The sequence below is a fragment of the Drosophila eugracilis genome, unplaced genomic scaffold (assembly GCF_018153835.1).
Source record: "Drosophila eugracilis isolate 14026-0451.02 unplaced genomic scaffold, ASM1815383v1 contig_90, whole genome shotgun sequence".
NCBI lineage: Eukaryota > Metazoa > Arthropoda > Insecta > Diptera > Drosophilidae > Drosophila > Drosophila eugracilis.
In genome coordinates this window covers 7,070,785-7,093,392 of record NW_024573812.1, presented here as the reverse complement: position 1 = coordinate 7,093,392, position 22,608 = coordinate 7,070,785, and the positions used below count along the sequence as shown (strand labels likewise).

The window sequence follows — 22,608 nt, the reverse complement described above, 5'->3', positions numbered from 1 at the left end:
ACTGGCTTTGCTCTGCCCAGCTCAATCGTATCCAATCCCAGCTTTTAGGTAAATGTTGAGGATGTAGAATATTCTATACCTGTACCCCTTCAGGCAGTTTATTTAGATCAAAAACTTAAACTAAACTTCTCACAGAACCAATTGGTAGTGTGGCTCCACGGGTCAATCGCAAGGACGAGTTCAATCACGACCGCATAAAGACCTCCAAGACTATATCCATTCAATGTCCAGCCCAAGCTTATCCCGTGCCTGTTTATAGGTAATGTCGAGTGCTCAGGTTTCCCTATTCAAGTGGTTTTCATTGGCTAGGTTGGTCCTAAGTAAAAACGAACTTCTTTCAGAGCCCGTGGGAAGTGTGGCACCAAAAGTGAATAAGAATGATGAGTTCAGTCATGATCGCATTGCCTTCGGTGGCATTGTGGCACTTCGTTGTCCGGCACAGTCCTTCCCTGTGCCCTTCTATAGGTTAGTCATTGTCGAGCTCTATATTCCAGCCCTGAGGGTAGGCAGTTCCTTATCCTTATGATAATCCTTATCCAAATATTTGTAGAGCCCGTGGGCAGTGTGGCACCACGTGTCAACAAAAAGGACGGCTTCAGTCACGACAGCATCCGCCAGGGCAGGACAATAGCCATCTTCTGTCCCGCCCAGGCATACCCCGTGCCCTTCTATAGGTAACTTGTTGCCCATACGAAGAAACTGTCAGATTGAGCGGCTTGTCCAAAGTTTTCCAATTAGAAGGGGGGGCTTAGACTAAGTCGTCAGGCCTCATTGGCTTCAAACTCTAATTAGCTTTGTGTCCAGAACTGCCGCTCGATTAAACCCATTCAGTGGCACGCAAACGTGGCACAAGGCCCTTCCCCTACACCCCTTTACCAAAGTTAGTTGAGTTGAGTGGCAGGTAAATTCTATTATTGTCGAGTTACTTGGGCAGTTTTCAATCCTAGCATAGGTTTCCGTTTCTTACTCTCGGTCTTTGTTGGTTTTAGAGCCTGTGGGCAGTGTGCCACCCAAGATCAGTGTGGGCGAGCGTCGCAAGGACGCCGAGGTTCCCCAGCAGGGCGACTTGAGCATATTTTGCCCAGCCCAATCCTATCCAGTTCCTGCGTTTAGGTGAGCCCTTACCCTCATCCCTCAGGCAGTTTTCAGTTGAGTTTAGTTTTCTGACCTTATCAAAATTCATAACCTTTCAGAGCCGGTGGCCAGTGTAGGTCCCAAAATAAGTGTGGGTGAACGTCTCAGGGATGCCGGAGCTCCCTCCAAATCAACATTGACCCTCTTTTGTCCAGCTCAATCTTATCCAGTGCCATCTTTTAGGTAAATCCACATCATTCAGGCAGAAATCAATCTTTCAATCTTGGCTTTAGTTACAATTTTACAACAGAATTGGAAATCCTTTCTAGAACCTGTGGGCAGTGTAGCCCCCAAAATCAGTGTCGAGAATCGTCTGAAGAATGCCGAAGCTCGTCTGACCTCCAGTTGTACCCTTTTCTGTCCTGGTCAAGCCTATCCGGTTCCCTTCTTTAGGTAAATCCCTAAGCATTTGGGCAGTTTTCAGGTTTATTTAGAGCTTAGGGGTGTAATATATAGCTTAACCGATATTTTATAGAGCCTGTGGGAAGTGTGGCTCCACGTCTCACCTCCGGGGACAAGACCCGGAATGTGGATATCGCTTTAGGAGGCAGTGGAACCTTGCTTTGTCCGGCTCAGGCCTATCCGGTTCCATTTTTCAGGTGATTCCTTGTAGGCATTCAGGCAGTTCTTATTTAGGGAGTAGTTCTTAACTGTTTTAGACTAAGATGGTTTAAATTTCCAGAACCCATTAGTGGTGCTGCTCCCAGAGTGGCTCTTATTCAGAAAACCAATATCGAATATGTCAGGATGGGCGGCATAGTGGCCATTATGTGTCCAGCTCAGGGCTTTCCAGTTCCAGCTTTTAGGTGAGGCCCTACATTCAGAGAGTTTTCAATGTCTGAAGGTTTAAGCTTAAGCTTACTTTTAATTTAAAACTTTCAGAACCCATTAGCAGTACAGTTCCCAAAGTGGTATCTCTGGCCAAGTTCGATATGAAGACCTATCCGGGCTCTTCTACTTTGGCGCTTTTATGTCCTGCTCAGGGGTATCCTGTGCCAGTATTTAGGTAAAACCTTAGATGAAATCCCAAATATTCAGGCAGTTAATAGGTTTGGTTAAGGAAAGTTTCAACTCCTGATTATAATATCTTTGTAGAGCCTGTTTCTAGCACTGCCCCCAAGGTGCCGCCTTTGCAATCGCGTCCTCTGGTAGTTCCTGGACACACAGATCTCTCAATATTGTGCCCAGCTCAGGGTTATCCTGCTCCCAGTTTTAGGTGGGTTTCAGACAGAATGTCATCATGTTCTCCTTGAAGGAATCCCCCATTCTGGCAGTTTTAAAGTTTAAACAAATATTATGAACTTAATTAACGTAGTTATTATATTTCTGTAGAGCCAATCAGCAGTAGTCCGCCCAAGATAAACGCTCTTACCTATAAACCAAACATTGTGGAGTCAATGGCGACCACTGCTATTCTGTGTCCTGCTCAGGGCTATCCGGCTCCAAGCTTTAGGTGGGTTCTCAAAGAGACTTTATACCAACATCAGGCGTAGATTTCAAACTATAAAATGCAAAACAAATGAGTTCCCTATAAGCTAAGCTAATTCTATGTTTGCCCATATAGAACCCGTCGGTGGCAAGGCCCCCACTCTTCTCTCCAATGACATTAAGCGTTCTTGGATCGAGCGGATGCTGTCCACCAATCTGGCTCTCTTCTGCCCAGCTCAGGCATTTCCAGTGCCCGCATTTAGGTTAGACGAAATTTTTGATTTCTCTATAATATTAGAAGAAGTACTTTGCTGAGGCTTAAACTCTTTAAAATATTTAAAATATTAATAAATTTCCCTAAAGCAAGTGCCTTTATGTAAAGATGTTTAAATTAATATATGGGAGACCACAAGCAAACTAAGCCCAAGAATGTTACTCCGGGATGCCACTTATCCAAGGGTTTCGTGTTCTGGTTTCGTAGCTTTTGTTTAGACCTTAAGCCCAACATCAGGCTTAGACTTCGATTCCCTTATATGTATATATTCTGTAATTAACTTTTTGTAGAACCCATTTCGAGCACTGCTCCCAGAACCCCTGCCTTAGTTCAGAAACCTTTGGAGTTGCTAGAAGCCCACGAAATCTCTTTGTTGTGCCCAGCTCAGGGTTTTCCGGCCCCTAGTTTCCGGTAAGCAGAACTTGTCAATATTTTATGAAGAAATCTATGACGTATTATATGAAAATTTTCTACATAAAAGGTAGTATCCATACACAATCGATCGTATATCTTAAAACTATTTCTCAAAATTCCCTTTTTCTTATTAAAGTTATAAAATGTTAATGCTATTAGACTGGAGTTTCTTATTTACTTATCACAGGGAAATAGTTTTTTGGATTGAAAATCTTTCCAAACTTCCAACTAAAGAACCTCTGAGGCATACAAGTTCTCCCCCTATCCCAGACATTCAATCATCTCCCATAACAGACTGAAATTTTACAATCCTCCCGCAGAACCCATTTCGGCCAAGGCCCCTGTGCTCTCGGTGGACACCAAGTGGTCCGGCATCGAGAGACGTTGCGGCATGGACATAGTGCTCCTTTGTCCCGCTCAGGCATATCCGGTGCCCATTAGCAGGTTAGATTCGCCGGCCCTTTGAGGGCGACTTAAACGTGACATTAATTATGCATGAGAAGCGTGAACTCTTGCCCCGAGTTTTGTTTTGTTTTTATCGTTAGGAGAAAGAAGAGGGGGAGGCTGTTAGAGAGGGCAGAGGGTCCATTCATAAAAATGCGCGCGCAAAGCAAAACACAAACAAAATAGGCGCACACCCACACTCGGAAAGCGCTGAAAAGTAAGCTATGTAAACAAAACATAAACAGAGCGGCAAAAGAAGAAGAGAGCGAGGGAATCGGTAAACATGCTTTGCATGTGTGAGTGATTCCCCTTTCCCTTTCCATTTTGCATTGGTGTGAGTGGGCAGTTTGTAAACAAACCGGCGCTCAGCTGTTGGCTCACTCGCTCTCTCGATCTCTCTCTTCTGCCACTGCGCATGCTTGGAATCCACAGAAATTTCCCAAAACAACTTCCCCTCCGCAACTAGTGTGGAACGCAACTGTCTCGCTCGCACAGCCGTTTATGAATGAACGCACGTTTTTGGGTCAACAACCGCTGGTTTGTGCCACTTTCTTAAGGTCGCATGACATTGAAAGTGGGCGGAGAGGGCGCCGGTGACCTCCACTTGTTGCGCACTCAGCTGTTGCTGCTCGAACTCGAGCTTCTGCGCATGTCTTTGGCCTTAACTTTGACCGATATGAAATATGCATTATTTATCCGTCTCCTCTCTACGACTTCGTTGCTAAAGTTTCGTCCGTGTCATTCGGGTCAGGTTCACGACCTCGTGGGGTCACGTCCAATGTCCAAGTGAAAGTTTGCGGCATCGGAATAATCCGAAAGTACACATTCAGTCAGTTTGCTGGTTGCGTTTAGGTTAATTAATGGGTGACTTCATTTACAGAGCCCGTTGGCGCCAAGGCCCCGACCTTTTCCCTCGAGTACAAGCTCATCGAGGTGGAAAAGTCAAAGGGCTCGGCCTTCGCTCTCCTGTGCCAGGCCCAAGCCTTTCCAGTCCCAATCATTAGGTAAGCCCCACATTCAGAGCAGTTACGAGAGAAATGCACTTTCTCGTAATATATTATTTTTATTACCCACTTCCCAGAACCCATTGGTTCCAAGGCTCCGGCGGTGCCAACGGGAGTTATGGTCTTCCAGCAACACGTTCCTTTACTCTCTACCTTTGCCATGCTTTGCCAGGCTCAAGCCTTTCCAGTTCCTGTTTTTAGGTAAAATTTAGAGAAAAGGAAACACTTTTTGGGGGATTCTAGACCTTTTAAGGGCAAAATAAAATGGTCCCTTCAGTCCCACATTCAGAGCAGTTAAACAAAAGAATGCATCGGTCTAATTAAAGATTTTCGATTTCCTAGAACCCATTGGTTCCAAGGCTCCATCAGTACCTACAGGTGTTTTGGCCTTCCAGCAAAATGTCCCCTTGCAGTCCACCTTTGCAATGCTTTGTCAGGCTCAAGCATTTCCAGTGCCAGTTTTTAGGTAAACAAAAAGAAAGTTGCAACGTTTAATGTCTTTTAAGTCATTTAAACACTTTAAACAGCCATTAGGAGAGCTCTTTAGCATAACTAAACATTAAGAGATAGATAACCACAGATAAGAGAAAAATAAAATCTCATTTAAAGATAATCCAAGCATTCAGTCAGTTTAGCCACTTTAGCCACCTCCCACGCCTAATCAACAATGATCTTTGAACTTTTAGAGCCAGTGGGATTTAAGGCCCCCAGCTTTCCCAGTGTGGCCTCAACTTTTACCATACAAACGCCCCAAAACTGCGAACTGGCCCTCACCTGCGAGGCCCAATCCTACCCTGTGCCCGTTTTTAGGTAATTAAAACCCAATTTAAACCAAGCCCAACGCTGCTCAACTGGTTCTGTGTTTAGGGTTAGATTGTCTATGCCAAGATGTTGTATAAAATTTGTTCTTTTAGAGCCCGTAGGGGCAAAGGCTCCGACCTTTTCGAGTGACTCCAAGGGCAGCATTTTCGAGCGCTCGATCAGTGCCAGCTTTGCCCTGTTGTGCCAGGCTCAGGCTTTTCCCGTTCCCATTATTAGGCAAGTTTGGGTTAAATATTTTCGGAATACTTTTCAGAACCCATTGGTGCCAGAGCTCCTACATTCTCCTCCGACTACAACTCCTTTTCCTATGCCCGCGCTGTTGGTCAGAGCTTTGCGTTGCTTTGTCAGGCTCAGGCTTTTCCAGTGCCCATAATGAGGTTAGCTTTCCATCAGGCAGTTTTCTTAGCTTAAGTTGAGTACTCTAAATAGGAGATTGTTACTTACAGAGCCTATTGGCGCCAGAGCTCCCACGTTTTCCACCGACTCCAATTCATTTTCCTACACTCGGTCTGTGGGTCAGAGTTTTGCCGTGCTTTGCCAGGCTCAGGCTTATCCTGTTCCAATCATGAGGTTAGTTTATAGTTACTTTAGTATCAGGCAGTTTTCCCTTACTATAATAAGTACTTAATATATCAAATCACTGTTTGCAGAACCCATTGGCGCTAGGGCTCCCACATTTTCAACGGACTCGAATGTATTTTCCTATATTAGGCCAGTGGGTCAAAGTTTTGCTCTGCTCTGTCAGGCCCAGGCATATCCAGTCCCTGCTATGAGGTAGTCTATTGGTCGAAACCCTAATCCATTCAGGCAATTCTAGATCTTTTCAAACAACTCTCCTAATCTAACTAACATCGCCTTACAGAGCCTGTGGGTGCCAAGGCCCCCACCTTTGCTACTGTTTCCAAGATTTCCAGTCTACTCGGCTCGAGTTCGAGTGATGTTGTGCTGCTTTGTCAGGCTCAGGCATTTCCAGTTCCCTATACCCGGTAATTTCCAGCAATTCAAGCAGTTAAGGAGTGTTCTCTTGTATTCCCCTTAGAACCTGTTAGTGCCAAGGGTCCCACCTTTGCCTCCGATATGAAAAGCTATACCTTTGTGCGCCACTTTGGCCAGAGTTTCGCTTTACTGTGTCAGGCTCAGGCGTATCCAGTGCCTCTCATAAGGTAGCCATTACATAGACATAAGACCTATCCTATAATACGATAATCGAAAAATTTGAAATTCGCGAAATTTGAAGAGTCACCTTACTTTTTGAACACACCTCGTATTCCTTAAGATGCATATCCCTCTTCTTTTTGTAGAGCCAGTGGGTGCCAAAGCCCCCACCTTCTCTGTCGAGTCCAAAAGTTTCACTTTCGTCAAAGAGATAGCCACTAGTTTTGCTCTGCTCTGCCAAGCACAGGCATTTCCAGTACCCATCATCAGGTTAGTCCAACATTCAGGCAGTTTTGTTTTCTAGGCAGAAGAATGTCCTAACATGGGTTACATGTTGATTTGCAGAACCCGTGGGTAGTGTATCCCCTAAAATATCGGGCGGTCGCTTGCAGGAGATTACAAAGACGGCTGGCACAGACTGGGTCAATCGTTTCCCACGCCCGCTTTTAGGTAATGAAGGTTTGAAAACTAGAATCAACATTCAGGCAGCTGTTACTTAGTAATCCAAATCATAACCTCATCCAACTCCGATTGATTTCAGAACCCATTGGTAGTGTAGCTCCTACAATATCGGGAGATCGTCTGCAGGAACAGACCCAAAAGTTGGGCCACAGTTTCTCCATTCTCTGCCAGGGACAAGCATATCCCCATCCAGCATTTAGGTACAAAAATGTAGTATCTTCTATATAGAAAGTTAGACTTTCAGGCAGTTACCTTGAGAAGATCGATTCCGCTTCTTACTCTCCTAGTCCTGATATACGTAAATCAAACTTTTCAGAACCTGTTGGCCTTGTCAAGCCCCGCATTTCAGTAAAGAGCATTGAGATCAATGAAGTGCCTGTTTTTGGCACCTTTGTTGGCCATTGTCCAGGACAGGGCTATCCAGTACCGGTTTATAGGTAGATTGCTAGGTTCCCCTTATTAGGAGAAGGATAGGCTTTCCCAAAACCCCCAACAAGTGGTGCATAGAATGAGCAGGTTAATATTCTTTAGAAATGGTAAGTAAGATCCATCGCCAAACCTTTGGAAGGTAAGTAGCTCAAGTTCCCGGAAATCTAAAATGCTCTTCACAAAATATACTGCCTCACTCTGTGCCCACTTGTCCCCGATGCCAACTTTATGCCTTGGAGTTCCCTATTAACACTCTAATCTCGTTCCAGATGGTACAAGTTCATCGAAGGAACAACCCGTAAGCAAGCTGTGGTATTGAATGATCGCGTGAAGCAGGTTTCCGGCACTCTCATTATCAAGGATGCAGTAGTCGATGACTCCGGCAAATACCTGTGCGTAGTTAATAACTCCGTGGGAGGAGAGAGCGTGGAAACTGTACTCACCGTCACCGCCCCACTTTCCGCCAACATCGACCCCCCCACCCAGACCATTGACTTTGGACGCCCCGCAGTATTCACCTGCCAGTACACCGGAAATCCCATCAAGACTGTTAGCTGGATGAAGGACGGCAAGGCCATTGGACATAGCGAACCTGTGCTGCGCATCGAATCCGTGAAGAAGGAGGATAAGGGCATGTACCAGTGCTTCGTGAGGAATGACCAGGAATCTGCTGAGGCTAGTGCTGAGCTGAAGCTCGGAGGCCGTTTCGATCCCCCCGTCATTCGACAGGCCTTCCAGGAAGAGACCATGGAACCCGGACCAAGTGTATTCCTCAAGTGCGTCGCCGGCGGAAACCCCACACCTGAAATCTCCTGGGAACTCGGCGGCAAGAAGATCGCCAACAACGATCGCTACCAGGTTGGACAGTACGTAACGGTCAACGGAGATGTAGTTTCCTATCTGAACATAACCTCGGTCCATACCAACGACGGTGGTCTCTACAAGTGCATAGCCAAGAGCAAGGTGGGCGTCGCGGAACACTCGGCCAAGTTAAATGTCTATGGACTGCCCTACATTCGTCAAATGGAGAAGAAGGCGATCGTGGCTGGAGAGACCCTCATTGTTACCTGCCCTGTAGCTGGCTACCCCATCGATTCGATTGTTTGGGAGCGAGGTGAGTGGATGTGTTTAAAATCTATAGTAATGACCTATTTCAGGATATATACTCAGGACTTGGATCAAACACCTTCCTTACTTAATCTTCTATAACTTTCAAAATCTCTCTTTTTCCATCAGATAACCGTGCCCTGCCTATCAACCGCAAACAGAAGGTCTTCCCCAACGGAACACTGATCATCGAGAACGTGGAACGCAACTCAGACCAGGCAACCTACACTTGTGTGGCCAAGAATCAGGAAGGATACTCTGCCCGTGGATCTCTGGAAGTGCAAGTTATGGGTAAGTCGAATCTTCCACCTCCTGCCCAGACTTCCCCAATATTGGGGCTAGCTCTGGTCGATGCTATCTTTTAGGGCGGGTTTTAAGATTTCAGCCTCAACGTTGGTCGCTAGTCTTTCTCTCAATCGAAACCCCCAATTCCCTCGCTCAGTTCCGCCACAGATTGTGCCCTTTGACTTTGGGGAGGAGACCATCAACATGAACGACATGGTCTCGGCCACGTGCACGGTGAATAAGGGCGACACTCCGCTGGAGTTGTACTGGACCACGGCGCCGGATCCGACGACGGGCGTGGGTCGTCTAATGTCCAACGATGGCATCCTGATCACCAAGACGACGCAGCGCATCAGCATGCTGAGCATAGAGTCCGTGCATGCCCGCCATCGAGCCAACTACACATGTGTGGCCAGGAACGCGGCCGGGGTCATTTACCACACGGCAGAGCTGCGTGTTAACGGTTCGCTTCTGTCCTCTTGGAGTAGTAGATTGCTTAGTCCTTTGGTTTTTGAGTTCCGTTTCCTTGACCCTCCTCGCTTCCTCGCCTCCCTCCGCAGTGCTGCCCCAGATCGTGCCCTTTGACTTCGGCGAGGAGAGCGTCAACGAACTGGACATGGTCTCGGCCTCCTGTACAGTCAACAAGGGCGACCTGCCCATCGATGTGGCGTGGACCAAGAACGGCGGTCGAGTCTACACCAACGATGGCATCGTGGTGACCAAGACCAGCACCCGTATGAGTGTCCTTAGCATCGAATCCGTAAGGGCGCGACATGCCGGGAACTACTCCTGCGTGGCAACCAACAATGCCGGAGAGACCCGTCAATGGGCAGTCCTGGCCGTTAATGGTTAATAGCTTTGATTCGTGAGCTGTTCCTAGGAGCTTTTGATTTTCCTTTGGTTTTCTTCTGTTAACCCAACCCCATCCCAGTGTTACCCCAGGTCGTGCCCTTTGACTTTGGCGAGGAGAGCATCAACGAGTTGGACATGGTTTCGGCCTCGTGCACGGTTAATAAGGGCGATCTGCCCGTGGACATCTACTGGACGAAGAACGGCGGCCGTGTCTACACCAACGATGGTCTGATTGTGACCAGGAATAGCCAGCGCCTGAGTGTCCTGAGCATTGAATCCGTGCGAGCACGTCATGCGGGAAACTACTCCTGTGTGGCCACCAATAACGCTGGGGCCATCACCCAGTCCGCCATGCTAGCAGTCAATGGTTATTGTCCAGACTTTGACACGTCAAGTTCTTAAGTTTTCCTTGTCTTCTTTTGCTTTCTGCCCTTCCCACCCTGCTCACCCAGTCCTACCCCAAATCATGCCCTTCGACTTCGGCGAGGATGTGATCAACGAACTAGACATGGTGTCCGCCTATTGCACCGTGAACCGGGGGGATCTACCCGTCGATATAGCCTGGACCAAGAATGGCGGTCGCGTCTACACCAACGATGGTCTTATAGTCACCCGGAATAGTCAACGCATTAGCGTTCTAAGCATCGAGTCCGTGAGGGCCCGACATGCCGGGAATTACTCCTGCGTGGCCACCAACAATGCCGGGGAGACCAGGCAATCCGCCATCCTGGCAGTCAATGGTTAATCCCATTAAGCTCTTAAGATGCGTTTTTGTTTTTAGTTTTTCGTTTGGTTGTGAACCTTTTTTCCTCACTCCTTTCACTACCTTCATTGCCATGCAGTTCCGCCCTCGATAGCGCCGTTTTCCTTTGGCGATGATCCCGTGAACACGGGTGAGAATGCCGGAGTGCAGTGCATGGTGCAGAAGGGCGATGTGCCCATCACCATCAAGTGGACGCTCAATTCCCGACCAATCATCAACGGCGAGGAGGGAATCACCATACTGAAACTTTCTCCCAAGACGAGCGTCTTGAACATAGCCGCCGTCGAGCAGAATCACCGCGGGCTCTTCAAGTGCATTGCCGAGAATAAGGCGGGTTCTAGTTTCACGACATCGGAGCTGAAAGTCAACGGTACACGGAGAGGGGATCTCTCTTTTAGATCACCTTTGTTTTTATTTATTTTATTTTTATTTTTATTTTATTATATTTTTATTTCATCCTTCCGGCTTCTGCAGTGTCTCCTCATGTGTCACCTTTCCATTTTGGAAGTGAAGTCTTGAATATGGGTGACGTTCTAAGTATCACTTGTGTTGTCCTCAAGGGTGACTTACCCTTGAAAATCCATTGGACTTTGAATGGTGAGCCTGTGGCTACAGGTGTGGATGGATTCACAGTGATGCAGCTGAACCCACGCACCAGTTACCTCAGTGTGGATGCCCTAGAGGCCAAGCATCGCGGCTCCTACAGCTGTGTGGCCCAGAACTTGGCAGGTCAAGCGACCTACTCCGCTGATCTGCAAGTGAATGGTTGGTGAAACTCCCCGTTGGATCTCTCTGTATCCGCCTGTAAAGTTGATTCCTACTAACACGAACCCGGTTTATTTGGTAGCTTAGAGCTTTGTCTACCTCTTGGGAGTAAAAGGTTTTCCTTCTATAGTTGCACCACAGATCAGTCCCTTTTTCTTTGGTGATGAGCCCTTGAATCGCGGAGAAGTTGCGAGTGTGACCTGTGTGGTGCCCAAAGGGGATCTGCCACTTGATATCTATTGGACTCTGAACTCCGCTTTGATTGTGAATGGTGAACTGGGCTTCACCTTAGTGCGGCTGAATAAGCGGACCAGTTCGCTGAACGTTGACTCCTTGGAGGCTGTCCATCGGGGCACCTACAAGTGCATAGCCAACAATTCAGCGGGATATGCCGAATACGTTTCCACACTAGATGTGAACGGTTTGTTTGACTTCGTTATAAAATTCCAGTGCTTTAAGTTCTTTTTTATATTTATTTATAACTTATTTTGATTTCCTCCACCTTATCTTCATGTCTCTCAAAGTTCCTCCACAAATCCAAGCCTTTGACTTTGGTTCAGAGCCAGCCAATACTGGTGAGGTTTCTGGCAGCTTTTGCATGGTTCCCAAGGGTGATCTGCCCATGGAGATCCGCTGGACCTTGAACTCAGCACCCATTATTACCGGCGAACATGGATTCTCCCTCTCACGTCTTAACCCTCGCACCAGCTCCTTGAGCATAGACTCACTGGAAGCCAGACATCGAGGACTCTACAAATGCATTGCAACCAACAAGGCGGGCAGCGCTGAATACAGTGCTGAGTTGCACGTGAATGGTCATTAGCCATTATTCATATCATACTCATAGTTCTTAGTTAACAGTTTTTTTTGGTTTGTTTATTTGAGTTTTAATCGTTTGCCACTCACTCCCCGTCCATTTAAGTGCCGCCCCAGGTTCTGCCCTTTAGTTTCGGGGAATCTGCCGCCGATGTGGGCGACATTGCCAGTGCCAATTGTGTGGTGCCCAAGGGGGATCTACCCTTGGAGATACGCTGGTCCCTCAACTCGGCTCCTATTGTTAATGGCGAGAATGGTTTCACCTTGGTACGCCTAAATAAACGTACAAGTCTCTTGAACATCGATTCCCTGAATGCCTTTCATCGCGGTGTCTACAAGTGCATAGCCACAAATGAGGCTGGGACCAGTGAATATGTTGCAGAATTACAAGTTAATGGTTTGTCCTAAATGAAATATCTAAGTATGAGCAAATAAGAGCACGCTTAATATAACTATTGTCTTCACTAAGTGTTTGTTGGTGTTTGGTGTTGGAGCAGTAGAATGTATATCAGCAGAACTAGCTTAAAGGTATTACTGAGCTGCCCATCATGAGTCATAAACAGGTATTAGTAACTGAATCAGAAAAGCTTAAAAACGTAAAGAGATGAGCTGTTTTGCCATATAGATAGATGTAACTAGATCGAGTTTTCTCCGCCCACTTGTCTCTAGTGCCTCCCCAAGTCATGCCCTTTGTTTTTGGCGAGGAGCCTTCGAACTACGGTGATAGCACCGCTGTCCAATGCATGGTCTTCAAGGGCGACACTCCACTCCAGCTGCACTGGACCCTCAACGGACAGCCCATAACCAACGAGCACGTCGGAATACGCATCATTAAAATGTCCCCTAAGCTGAGTTCCTTGAGCATCGACGCCATCAATGGCCACCATCGGGGACTGTTCAAGTGTATAGCCACCAATGCGGCTGGGATGTCGGAGCAGAGTGCCGAATTGGTGGTCAATGGTTAATATCCCACATAATGTCTGTTAAGTTATGTTGTTTTCCTTTTGTTCTTTCCTTTCCTCCTTGCAATCCCCATTTGTATGGTCTAGTCCCACCCCAAATCCGACCCTTTGACTTTGGCGACGAGGCCTCCAACTCTGGCGAGACCATGGGCATTCAGTGCACGGTGATCAAGGGGGATCTGCCCATTAACATTACGTGGGTGCTCAACAATCACACCCTGAACAGTGGTGACCTCGACGTTGTGATCGGCCGAATGTCCACCAAGTCGAGCACCTTGAACATCGACTACATAGCGGCCGAGCACCGAGGGGTCTACACCTGCCTGGCAAGGAACCAGGCGGGCGAAAGTAGCTACAGTGCGGAGTTAAAAGTCAACGGTTACTACCCCTTGATCTCTTATTTAGATATGATACTATATGTTTTGGTTTATTTCCTGACTGATTTTGAATGATATCCCCACATCCCTCCCAGTCCTGCCCAGCATCCATCCGTTTAGCTTCGATGCGGAGGCCAACGAGGGCGACAGCGTCCAGTTGACCTGCCACGTGGCCAAAGGCGATCTCCCGTTGAGAATTCGCTGGACCCACAACGGTTTGCCCCTCTTCACGCACCTGGGCGTGATGGCCAGCAAGATCGGCGAGCGAATTAGCCTGCTCACTGTGGAATCGGTAAAGGCGGCCAATTCCGGAAACTATACCTGCGTGGCCAGCAACAATGCGGGGAACGTGAGCTCAAGCGCCGAGCTGCTAGTCAATGGTTAATGACTAAATTCCGTAGACTTAGATTAATCTTCTGTTGATTGAGATCATTTGTTACCCAACCCCTTATCCAATCACTTCCCAGTTCTACCCCAAATTGTGCCCTTCGCCTATGAGGATCTGATCAACATGGGCGACTCCATCGATTTGTTCTGCCAAATCCAAAAGGGCGACCGCCCCATCAAGGTGCACTGGAGCTTCGAGCGTAACCCCAGAGACTCCGGTTTCGACCAGCTGCAGCCCCAGATGCGAACGAATCGCATCAGCGGCAAGACGAGCATGCTGTCCATTCCCAGTGCTACTCCGGCTCACACTGGCCGATATACCTGCATAGCCAGTAACAAGGCTGGAACGACTTCGTATAGCGTTGATCTAACAGTGAACGGTACTAAAATTGATCTCTAACTAGTCCCTAGTGGTTGCGGTTACCAAAGGCCTTGCTCCCCGTTGCTGTTGCGTTGCTACTAATCTAACCCCATCTCTCTAACTCCATTTGTCTAACTGAGCTCTTGAGGTTTACTGTGAACTGATTTTGCATAAAGGACTTACTAATTTAGTCTTTACCCTGTGCCCTCCCCAAAGTGGCCCCCAAGATAGCGTCCTTTGACTTTGGCGAGGAACCTCTTAACTACGGAGAACCTGCATCCGTGCAGTGTACCATTTTGGGTGGCGACCTGCCCATGAATGTCACCTGGTTACTGAACAACGCCACCATTGATAGTTTCCATGATATATCCTTCTCGCGGATCGGCAAGCGGATCAATGTGCTCTCCATTGAGTCAGTGTCCGCCCACCACGCCGGATTCTATTCGTGTCATGCGCAGAACAAGGCCGGAATCACGGCGCACTCGGCACGACTGATTGTGAATGGTTAGCCAGATGACTCTTTTTAGATTTAAGATTAATGCACATCATTTATAATTTACTTATGTTGATTTTAACACCCCTTAAACCCCCTCTCAGTACTGCCCAAAATAAACCCCTTCTCCTTTGGAGAGGAGTCCATGAGCTACGGCGAGTTTGTGAATGTCCAATGCACCATTTCGGGTGGTGATCTGCCTGTGAACATCACCTGGACTCTGAACAATCAGCCTTTCGAGGATTACCTTGAAATCCTGACCACGAAGCGTGGCAAACGCATCAACGAACTGACCATCGAGGCGGTGTCAGCCAAACATGCCGGAAACTATTCCTGCATTGCCGAGAATAGAGCCGGAGTTGCTAATCACACGGCTGAGCTGAAAGTTAATGGTTAATACTTTTGCATTTTATAGAATGTTTATTTATGTTTGTTTTCGTTTTTTACTTCCTCCACCCCCTAACACAATCCCCTATAAAGTGGCTCCCAAAATTGCCTCCTTCGATTTCGGAGATGAACCCTCAAACTTTGGCGAATCAGCTAGTGTTCAGTGTCTGGTCACTTCTGGTGACTTCCCGGTTAGCTTTGCGTGGCTCTTCAACGGACGAGAGATCAATGAGAATGTCTACGATGTGTCCATGGTTAAGTTGGGCAAGAAAATCAGCGCTTTGTCCATAGATTATGTCCGGGATCATCATGCCGGGAACTATACTTGCGTGGCAGTCAATCGTGCCACCTCTGTTAACTTTACCGCCGAACTGGTGGTGAATGGTACTGCTTTCAATTAGTTAATCCTTTGTTCTTATGTCTTTGTTATTATTTTTAACTATTCCTTGGCACTCCCTCCTTGTCCACTTTTCCCATCAAGTGCCCCCTAAAATCGCACACTTTGACTTCGGGGATCATGCTGTCAACTTTGAGGAGTCCGTCTCGGTGAATTGCCTGATCTACCTGGGCGATCTGCCCATGGACATCACTTGGCTGTTCAACGGAGCCATTGTTAATGCATACACCGGAGTGTCTATAGTCAAGGGTGGCAAGAAGGCCAGCATCTTGACCATCGATTCCGTGCACGCAGGACACGCAGGAAACTACACCTGCAAGGCCCGCAATGATGCGGATTCTGCGGAATATACGGCAGAGTTGATTGTGAATGGTATTGCGTGGGACTTTCGGATCAGACACAGCTACCTTTTATTGGTTTTATTATGATTTTAATCCGCACATCCCTCTCCTTCCATTTAGCCCCACCCAAAATCGCACCCTTCGACTTTGGCCAGTCCCCTTCAAACTTTGAGGACTCTGTTTCCGTAAACTGCCTGGTGACCTCCGGTGATCTTCCCATCGACATCGAGTGGTTATTTGGCGGAGAGCCTATCAACTATTCTACGGGCATCGCGGTTCTACGTGGGGGCAAAAGGACCAATCTCCTGACCATAGACTCCGTGCATGCGGGTCACGCGGGGAATTACACCTGCAAAGCAAAGAACAAAGCGGCCAGCAGCGAGTACTCAGCGGCTCTGATTGTTAACGGTTGGCAGGCGTCTAATTAGACCTTTAGATCAATGAAATAAGAGTTTTTCATGATTTCCTGACTATTGATTTTATATACCCTTCCCTCTCACCAAGCTCCCCCTAAGATTACACCCTTCAGCTTTGGTGAAGAGCCCGCCAATGTGGAGGACTCTGTGTCGGTGACCTGTCTCATCTCAACTGGGGATCTGCCCATCGATATCGAGTGGTTCTTTAACGATTACGGAATTAGTTCCTACTCGGGTATTTCGGTTATGAAGGGAGGCAAGCGGAATAGTGTTCTGAGTATTGACAGTGTCCAAGCCCGTCATGCAGGGAACTATAGTTGTCGGGCCAAAAATCATGCAGCTGCTGTTAACTATACCACCGGTTTGATAGTGAATGGTACTAACTCACTCGGATTTAGTATTAATATTAACTTTATTCGTCATTTATTTATTTTTCAATTTGACTTTACCTCTTTCGTACTCCCAAAGTCCCCCCGAAGATAACTCCCTTTGACTTTGGAGATGAGCCCACCAACTTTGAGGATTCTGTGTCGGTCACTTGTCTCATATCCAGCGGAGACTTGCCCCTTGATATTGAATGGTTCTTTAACGATTATGGGATTAGCTCATACTCGGGGATTTCGGTCGTCAAGGGAGGCAAGCGGAATAGTGTATTGAGCATCGACAGTGTCCAGGCCCGTCATGCGGGGAATTATAGTTGCAGGGCCAAAAATCATGCAGCTGCAGTGAATTATACAACCAGCCTCATTGTGAATGGTACTACTTTATTGGGTTTATCAATTAGTGTTTAATATTTCTTATTATGTAAAGCTTTTGTTTGATTTTATCTCTTTAATACCCCAAAGTTCCCCCGAAGATCACACCTTTCGACTTCGGAGATGATCCCACCAATGTTGAGGATTCTGTCTCGGTCACTTGTCTCATATCCAGCGGGGATTTACCCATCGATATTGAATGGTTTTTCAACGATTATGGCATTAGCTCTTACTCCGGTGTAACTGTTGTCAAGGGAGGGAAAAGGAGCAGTGTCTTGGGTATAGATAATGTCCAGGCACGTCATGCAGGAAAATATAGTTGTCGCGCCAAAAATCACGCAGCTGCCGTTAACTACACCTCCGATCTTGTAGTCAATGGTATATATAATAGTATTTGGGAAGACTTACTTAAGTTTAAGATTTTTATTAGTTTCTGTTATATTTTAAAAACTTCAATCCCTAAAGTTCCCCCAAAAATCACACCCTTCACCTTTGGCGAGGATCCAACCAATGTGGAGGACTCTGTCTCCGTGACTTGCTTGATCTCTAGCGGGGATCTACCCATCGACATAGAGTGGTTGTTCAATGACTACGGAATTAGCTCCTACTCCGGAATGACTGTTCTTAGAGGTGGCAAGCGAACTAGCATGCTGACCATAGACAATGTCCATGCCCGTCATGCGGGGAAGTATAGTTGTCGGGCCAAGAATCATGCGGCAGCTGTCAATTACACCACAGAGTTGATCGTGAACGGTACACTTACTCGATTTAGATATAACTAGACTTATGGATTAGCTTTTCATTTTGTTACATCCATTAATGGTTTTTTTTCAACACAAAGTTCCCCCCAAAATCACACCTTTTACCTTCGGCGATGAACCGACCAATGTTGAGGATTCGGTTTCGGTGACTTGCTTGATCTCCAGCGGAGACTTGCCCATCGATATTGAGTGGTTATTCAACGACTATGGAATTAGCTCTTTCTCTGGAATGACTGTTTATAGAGGAGGGAAGAGGACAAGCATGTTGACCATAGATAATGTCCATGCCCGTCATGCCGGCAGATACAGTTGTCGGGCGAGAAATCATGCCGCTGCAGTTAATTACACGACTGAGTTGATAGTGAATGGTATTGCTACTACACTTGTTATACTAAACTTAACTAGACTAGAGTTTATTTTCCTTAATTTTCGATTTGTGTTCTCCTCCCACAATACACTCCATTTACACTGAAGCCCCACCGAAACTGGCTCCTTTTGACTTTGGTGAAGCCCCTGCCAACTTCGAGGACTCCGTTTCGATTAACTGCCTCGTTTCCTCTGGCGATTTGCCCATTGACATTGAGTGGCTATTCAACGGGGAGTCTATTAATTATGCCTCCGGTATTGCGGTCTTGCGAGGAGGCAAAAGGACTAGCGTCCTCACCATAGACTCCGTCCACGCAGGTCACGCGGGGAACTACAGCTGCAAGGCTAAGAACAAGGCAGCCAGCAGTGAATACTCGGCGGCCCTAATTGTCAATGGTTATTACATTATTCTGGTCGTTTGTAGCTAGAGATATTTGACTCCTTCAGTTAAGTTTATTGTTTTATTTCCTCCCAAACTCAACCAAGTTCCACCCAAAATCACGCCGTTTGACTTCGGTGATACCCCGACCAATGTGGAGGACTCTGTGTCGGTCATGTGCCTCATTTCCAATGGTGACTTACCCATAGACATTGAGTGGTTCTTTAACGATTACGGAATTAGCTCGTACTCTGGTATAAATGTGGTCAAAGGAGGCAAGAGAAACAGTATGCTGAGTATCGATAGTGTCCAGGCTCGTCATGCGGGGAAGTATAGTTGTCGGGCCAAGAATCACGCTGCTGCTGTCAACTACACCACCGAATTGGTTGTAAACGGTACAACTTATGGAAATATTAGTTTAAGTTATTTCTTAGGCTTAAGATTTATCTTAATTTCGTTGTAATTTTCATTGAGAAACACCTTCACTCCAAAGTCCCTCCAAGAATCACGCCCTTCGACTTCGGAGACGAGCCTACGAATGTGGAGGACTCCGTTTCAGTGACTTGTCTCATCTCCACCGGAGATTTACCCATTGACATCGAGTGGTTCTTTAACGATTACGGCATTAGCTCCTACTCCGGTATAAATGTAGTTAAAGGTGGCAAGAGGAATAGTATGCTGAGTATCGATAGTGTACAGGCTCGTCATGCGGGGAAGTATAGTTGTCGGGCCAAGAACCACGCCGCATCGGTCAACTATACCACCGAGCTAATAGTTAATGGTACATTTTGGGGAATCGAACCTATAATATATGTTTATTGATTTTCATTTTGTTACGTTTGTTTGAGTTAAGAATCCCCAGCTTATTGTAGCTTTCCCTGTTCTTGCAACAAGTTGCCCCCAAAATAGCACATTTCGACTTCGGCGAAGTGGCGGCGAACTTTGAGGATTCGGTTTCCGTGAACTGCCTGGTCAGTTCCGGGGACCTACCGCTCGACATTGAGTGGCTGTTTAACGACTACCCCATCAATCACTACTCCGGCATATCCACCTCGAAGATGGGAAAGCGCCTGAGTGTGTTGATGATCGATGCCGTGAATGCCCGCCACGTGGGCAACTACACCTGCAAGGCAAGGAATCTGTGGGCCTCGGCCGTGTACACGGCCCAGTTAATAGTGAATGGTACTTTCTTCGCGCAGCCAGAGCTTCTGTACAGCACTTGAGTGTCCTTCTGCTTTAGTTAGTTTCTATTTGTGACCCCACTCCTGTCAATCCTTCACACTGAACACACATACTCGTACAAATTGCATGTTTGCTTTGGCTTTTGTGTCTTGGCTTTCGTATCTTAGTTCTAAGGTAAAATTAGTCACTATTCGGGAAAATAGTATTAGTAAGGATAAGATCTTTAGACCTCCATCCTTTGATTACCCATTTGTTTCCAAGTACCACCCCATATCAGTCCCTTTGAATTCGGGGATGAGCCCGCCAACTTTGGCGATTCAGTGACCGTGCAATGCACCATTTCGAAGGGCGATCTACCCGTGGACATCACCTGGTTGTTCAATGACTACGCCATCAACGAGTACCACGGAGTCACAACTTCAAAGATCGGCAAGAAGGTTAATGTTCTCACGATTGACTCAGTGAACGGGAACAATGCGGGAAACTACACATGCCGGGCCAGAAATAAGGCCCAGATGGTGGAGTACACGGCTGCTCTGATAGTCAACGGTGGGACAGAGATCCAAATTCTTAAGAATATTCCCTAAAGTAGATAGCAATCACCTTGTTTCTCATTATTTTTCGTATTTCATTGTTAATTTCACTGCTTTTGTTTTGTGTTCCCCGCAAGTCTTGCCCCAAATCACGCCCTTTGCCACCGGTTCACAGCCCACTCATCTGGGCCAGTACATAACCTACCAGTGCACCCTGACGGAGGGCGATTTGCCCCTCAACATCCGCTGGACGTTCAACAACCAGCCGCTTTTCAATGACGATGACCAGGACATCCTCATAGCTAAGATGGGTCGACGGAGTAGTGTTTTGACCATCGAAAGCGTGGCCGATCGTCATGCGGGCAACTACAGTTGCCACGGGGAGAATGCCGCCGGCAGAGCCACATATAGCACCCAGCTGAAAGTTATAGGTCCTCATCCCAGTAGTCTTAAGAAGAGCTTCCTTTGATGAAATTATGATTTAATTTTGTTCACCTTTTGTTTTACCATCCCATCATCGGAAAACCTCCATCCAGTTCTACCGCGCATCATACCCTTCGCGTTCGAGGAGGGCCCCGCCCAGGTGGGTCAGTACCTGACGCTACACTGCTCTGTTCCTGGCGGTGATCTGCCGCTTGACATCGACTGGACGCTGGATGGCCAGCAAATCTCCGAGGATCTGGGAATCACCACGGCCCGCGTAGGTCGTCGTGGAAGTGTGCTGACGATCGAGGCCGTGGAGGCCTCACATGCTGGCAACTTCACCTGCCACGCCCGCAATTTGGCGGGACATCAGCAGTTCACAACGCCGCTGAACGTCTACGGTTAGGAATTCTCCGGGATTGGGTCGCTCGAGTAGTTTCTTTGTGGCCGTATACTAACCCTTGGGACCGCCAAAGTGTCGCTGCATGATCTTCTGTCCATTTGTCTCTGCTGCTCTCTGACTCCCTGAATCTTTCCTTCTTAGTCTCTGACCAAGTTAGATCCATCACTGTTTAATGGTATGGCCTGACGCACCTCCACACGAAAATGCTTGCATGTATGACACTCAGACTGCACTGAACTGTACTGACTAGGTTTGGATATACTTTTAGTAACCAGAAAGATAGAAAGATATTAGGGAACCAACGATTGTCTAAGTTGTCTTTAAAACTGAAGAAAATTGTCAGCATTTTGGAAGGTATTTCCATTAAGTATCATGATATGGGAGATAGATAGGTTCCCTCACCTCATGGAATTATATTTTATGTTTAATTTTTATTTCTCCCTCTTTTGTGTGAAAAACCCCAATGAAGTGCCCCCCAAGCTGGCCTCTCTGCCCGTGAATTCGCCCCTGTACGTGGGCGACTACTACCAGCTGACCTGCGCGGTGGTGCACGGCGATGCACCCTTCAACATTACCTGGTACTACAATGGCGAGCCTGCTGGAGACTTGCCCGGGGTCACCATCATGATGCACGGACGGCGAAGCAGTTCGCTGAACATCGAGAGCGTCGGGGGTGAACATGCGGGCAACTACACCTGCAAGGGAGCCAACAGGGCGGGCGAAACCACGGCAGATACCCACCTGAGTGTCAAGGGTTTGTTTGAAAATCTCTTCAAGAATCATTGGCTGTGTAGACTCCTAGATTAGGTCCAAGGCATCTGTAAATCCTTGTCTCTGTGTCTGGTGTTGGTACTGCATAAGCACGAACCTGTATTATACAAAGGGATTTGGGGGATCTTATAGTACACCCACCCGAAATCCCCCCTGCTGTACAGTGTGTTGACCCTTTGCACGGCTTTCTTATCACCCCATCCTAGAGCTGCCCCAAGTCGACCAGTTTCAGTTCAATGCCAACGGTGTGAATGGCGGCCAGGCGGTGCGGGTTATGTGCATGGTCTCCTCTGGGGACCTGCCCATCGACATCTACTGGCTGAAAGACGGACAGCCGCTGCTGCGCTCCATCTACCACAAGATCGACGAGTACACCCTGATCCTGTCCCTGCGCCAGACCACCATCGGCGACTCCGGCAACTATACGTGTGTGGCCAGCAATGCGGCGGGATTGGCCAGTCGGTGGTCCATTCTGAAAGTGAAGGGTATAGCCGGACACTCCGTTGTGTGTATATAGCTTGTAAATTGTGACTTTTATTTATTTGTTTATATAAAGTTATCCTCTGTAGAGTACACCTTGGAGATCTACTACTTTTAGCAGTTCAAACTGGAATAGTCATAGGGTTAGGAACAAATTTAACAGGAAAAAGTTTACACTTTGAATATTCCCTACCCTTTGTAGTATGTTAGGATTAGTTAGGAAAAATTCCGACAAAGTTTTTTACGTAAAATCTTAAAATCTCAAATCTCAAATTAATAA

The 22,608-nt window shown here is 47.2% G+C and overlaps 1 protein-coding gene across 50 annotated transcripts in view; it reads left to right on the top strand.

Moving 5' to 3' along the window:
* LOC108112570 (Down syndrome cell adhesion molecule-like protein Dscam2) overlaps nucleotides 1–22,608 on the top strand; it is a 64,459-nt gene that overhangs the window by 27,705 nt on the left and 14,146 nt on the right. For 29 of the 50 annotated variants that reach the window (XM_017222537.1, XM_017222539.1, XM_041819708.1 and 26 more), the window contains exons 7-9: nucleotides 7,836–8,680; nucleotides 8,803–8,964; nucleotides 13,961–14,260. In XM_017222537.1, the coding sequence (XP_017078026.1) occupies nucleotides 7,836–8,680; nucleotides 8,803–8,964; nucleotides 13,961–14,260 (1,307 nt within the window). Of the gene's footprint in view, nucleotides 1–341; nucleotides 466–1,193; nucleotides 1,318–1,403; nucleotides 1,528–2,016; nucleotides 2,141–5,384; nucleotides 5,509–6,559; nucleotides 6,684–7,216; nucleotides 7,338–7,835; nucleotides 8,681–8,802; nucleotides 8,965–11,047; nucleotides 11,339–11,862; nucleotides 12,154–12,260; nucleotides 12,552–13,960; nucleotides 14,261–14,838; nucleotides 15,127–18,643; nucleotides 18,932–19,979; nucleotides 20,268–20,787; nucleotides 21,076–21,546; nucleotides 21,832–22,608 lie in introns of all 50 variants that reach the window. The other 21 variants (XM_017222569.1, XM_017222556.1, XM_017222586.1 and 18 more) reach the window with 16 other exon arrangements.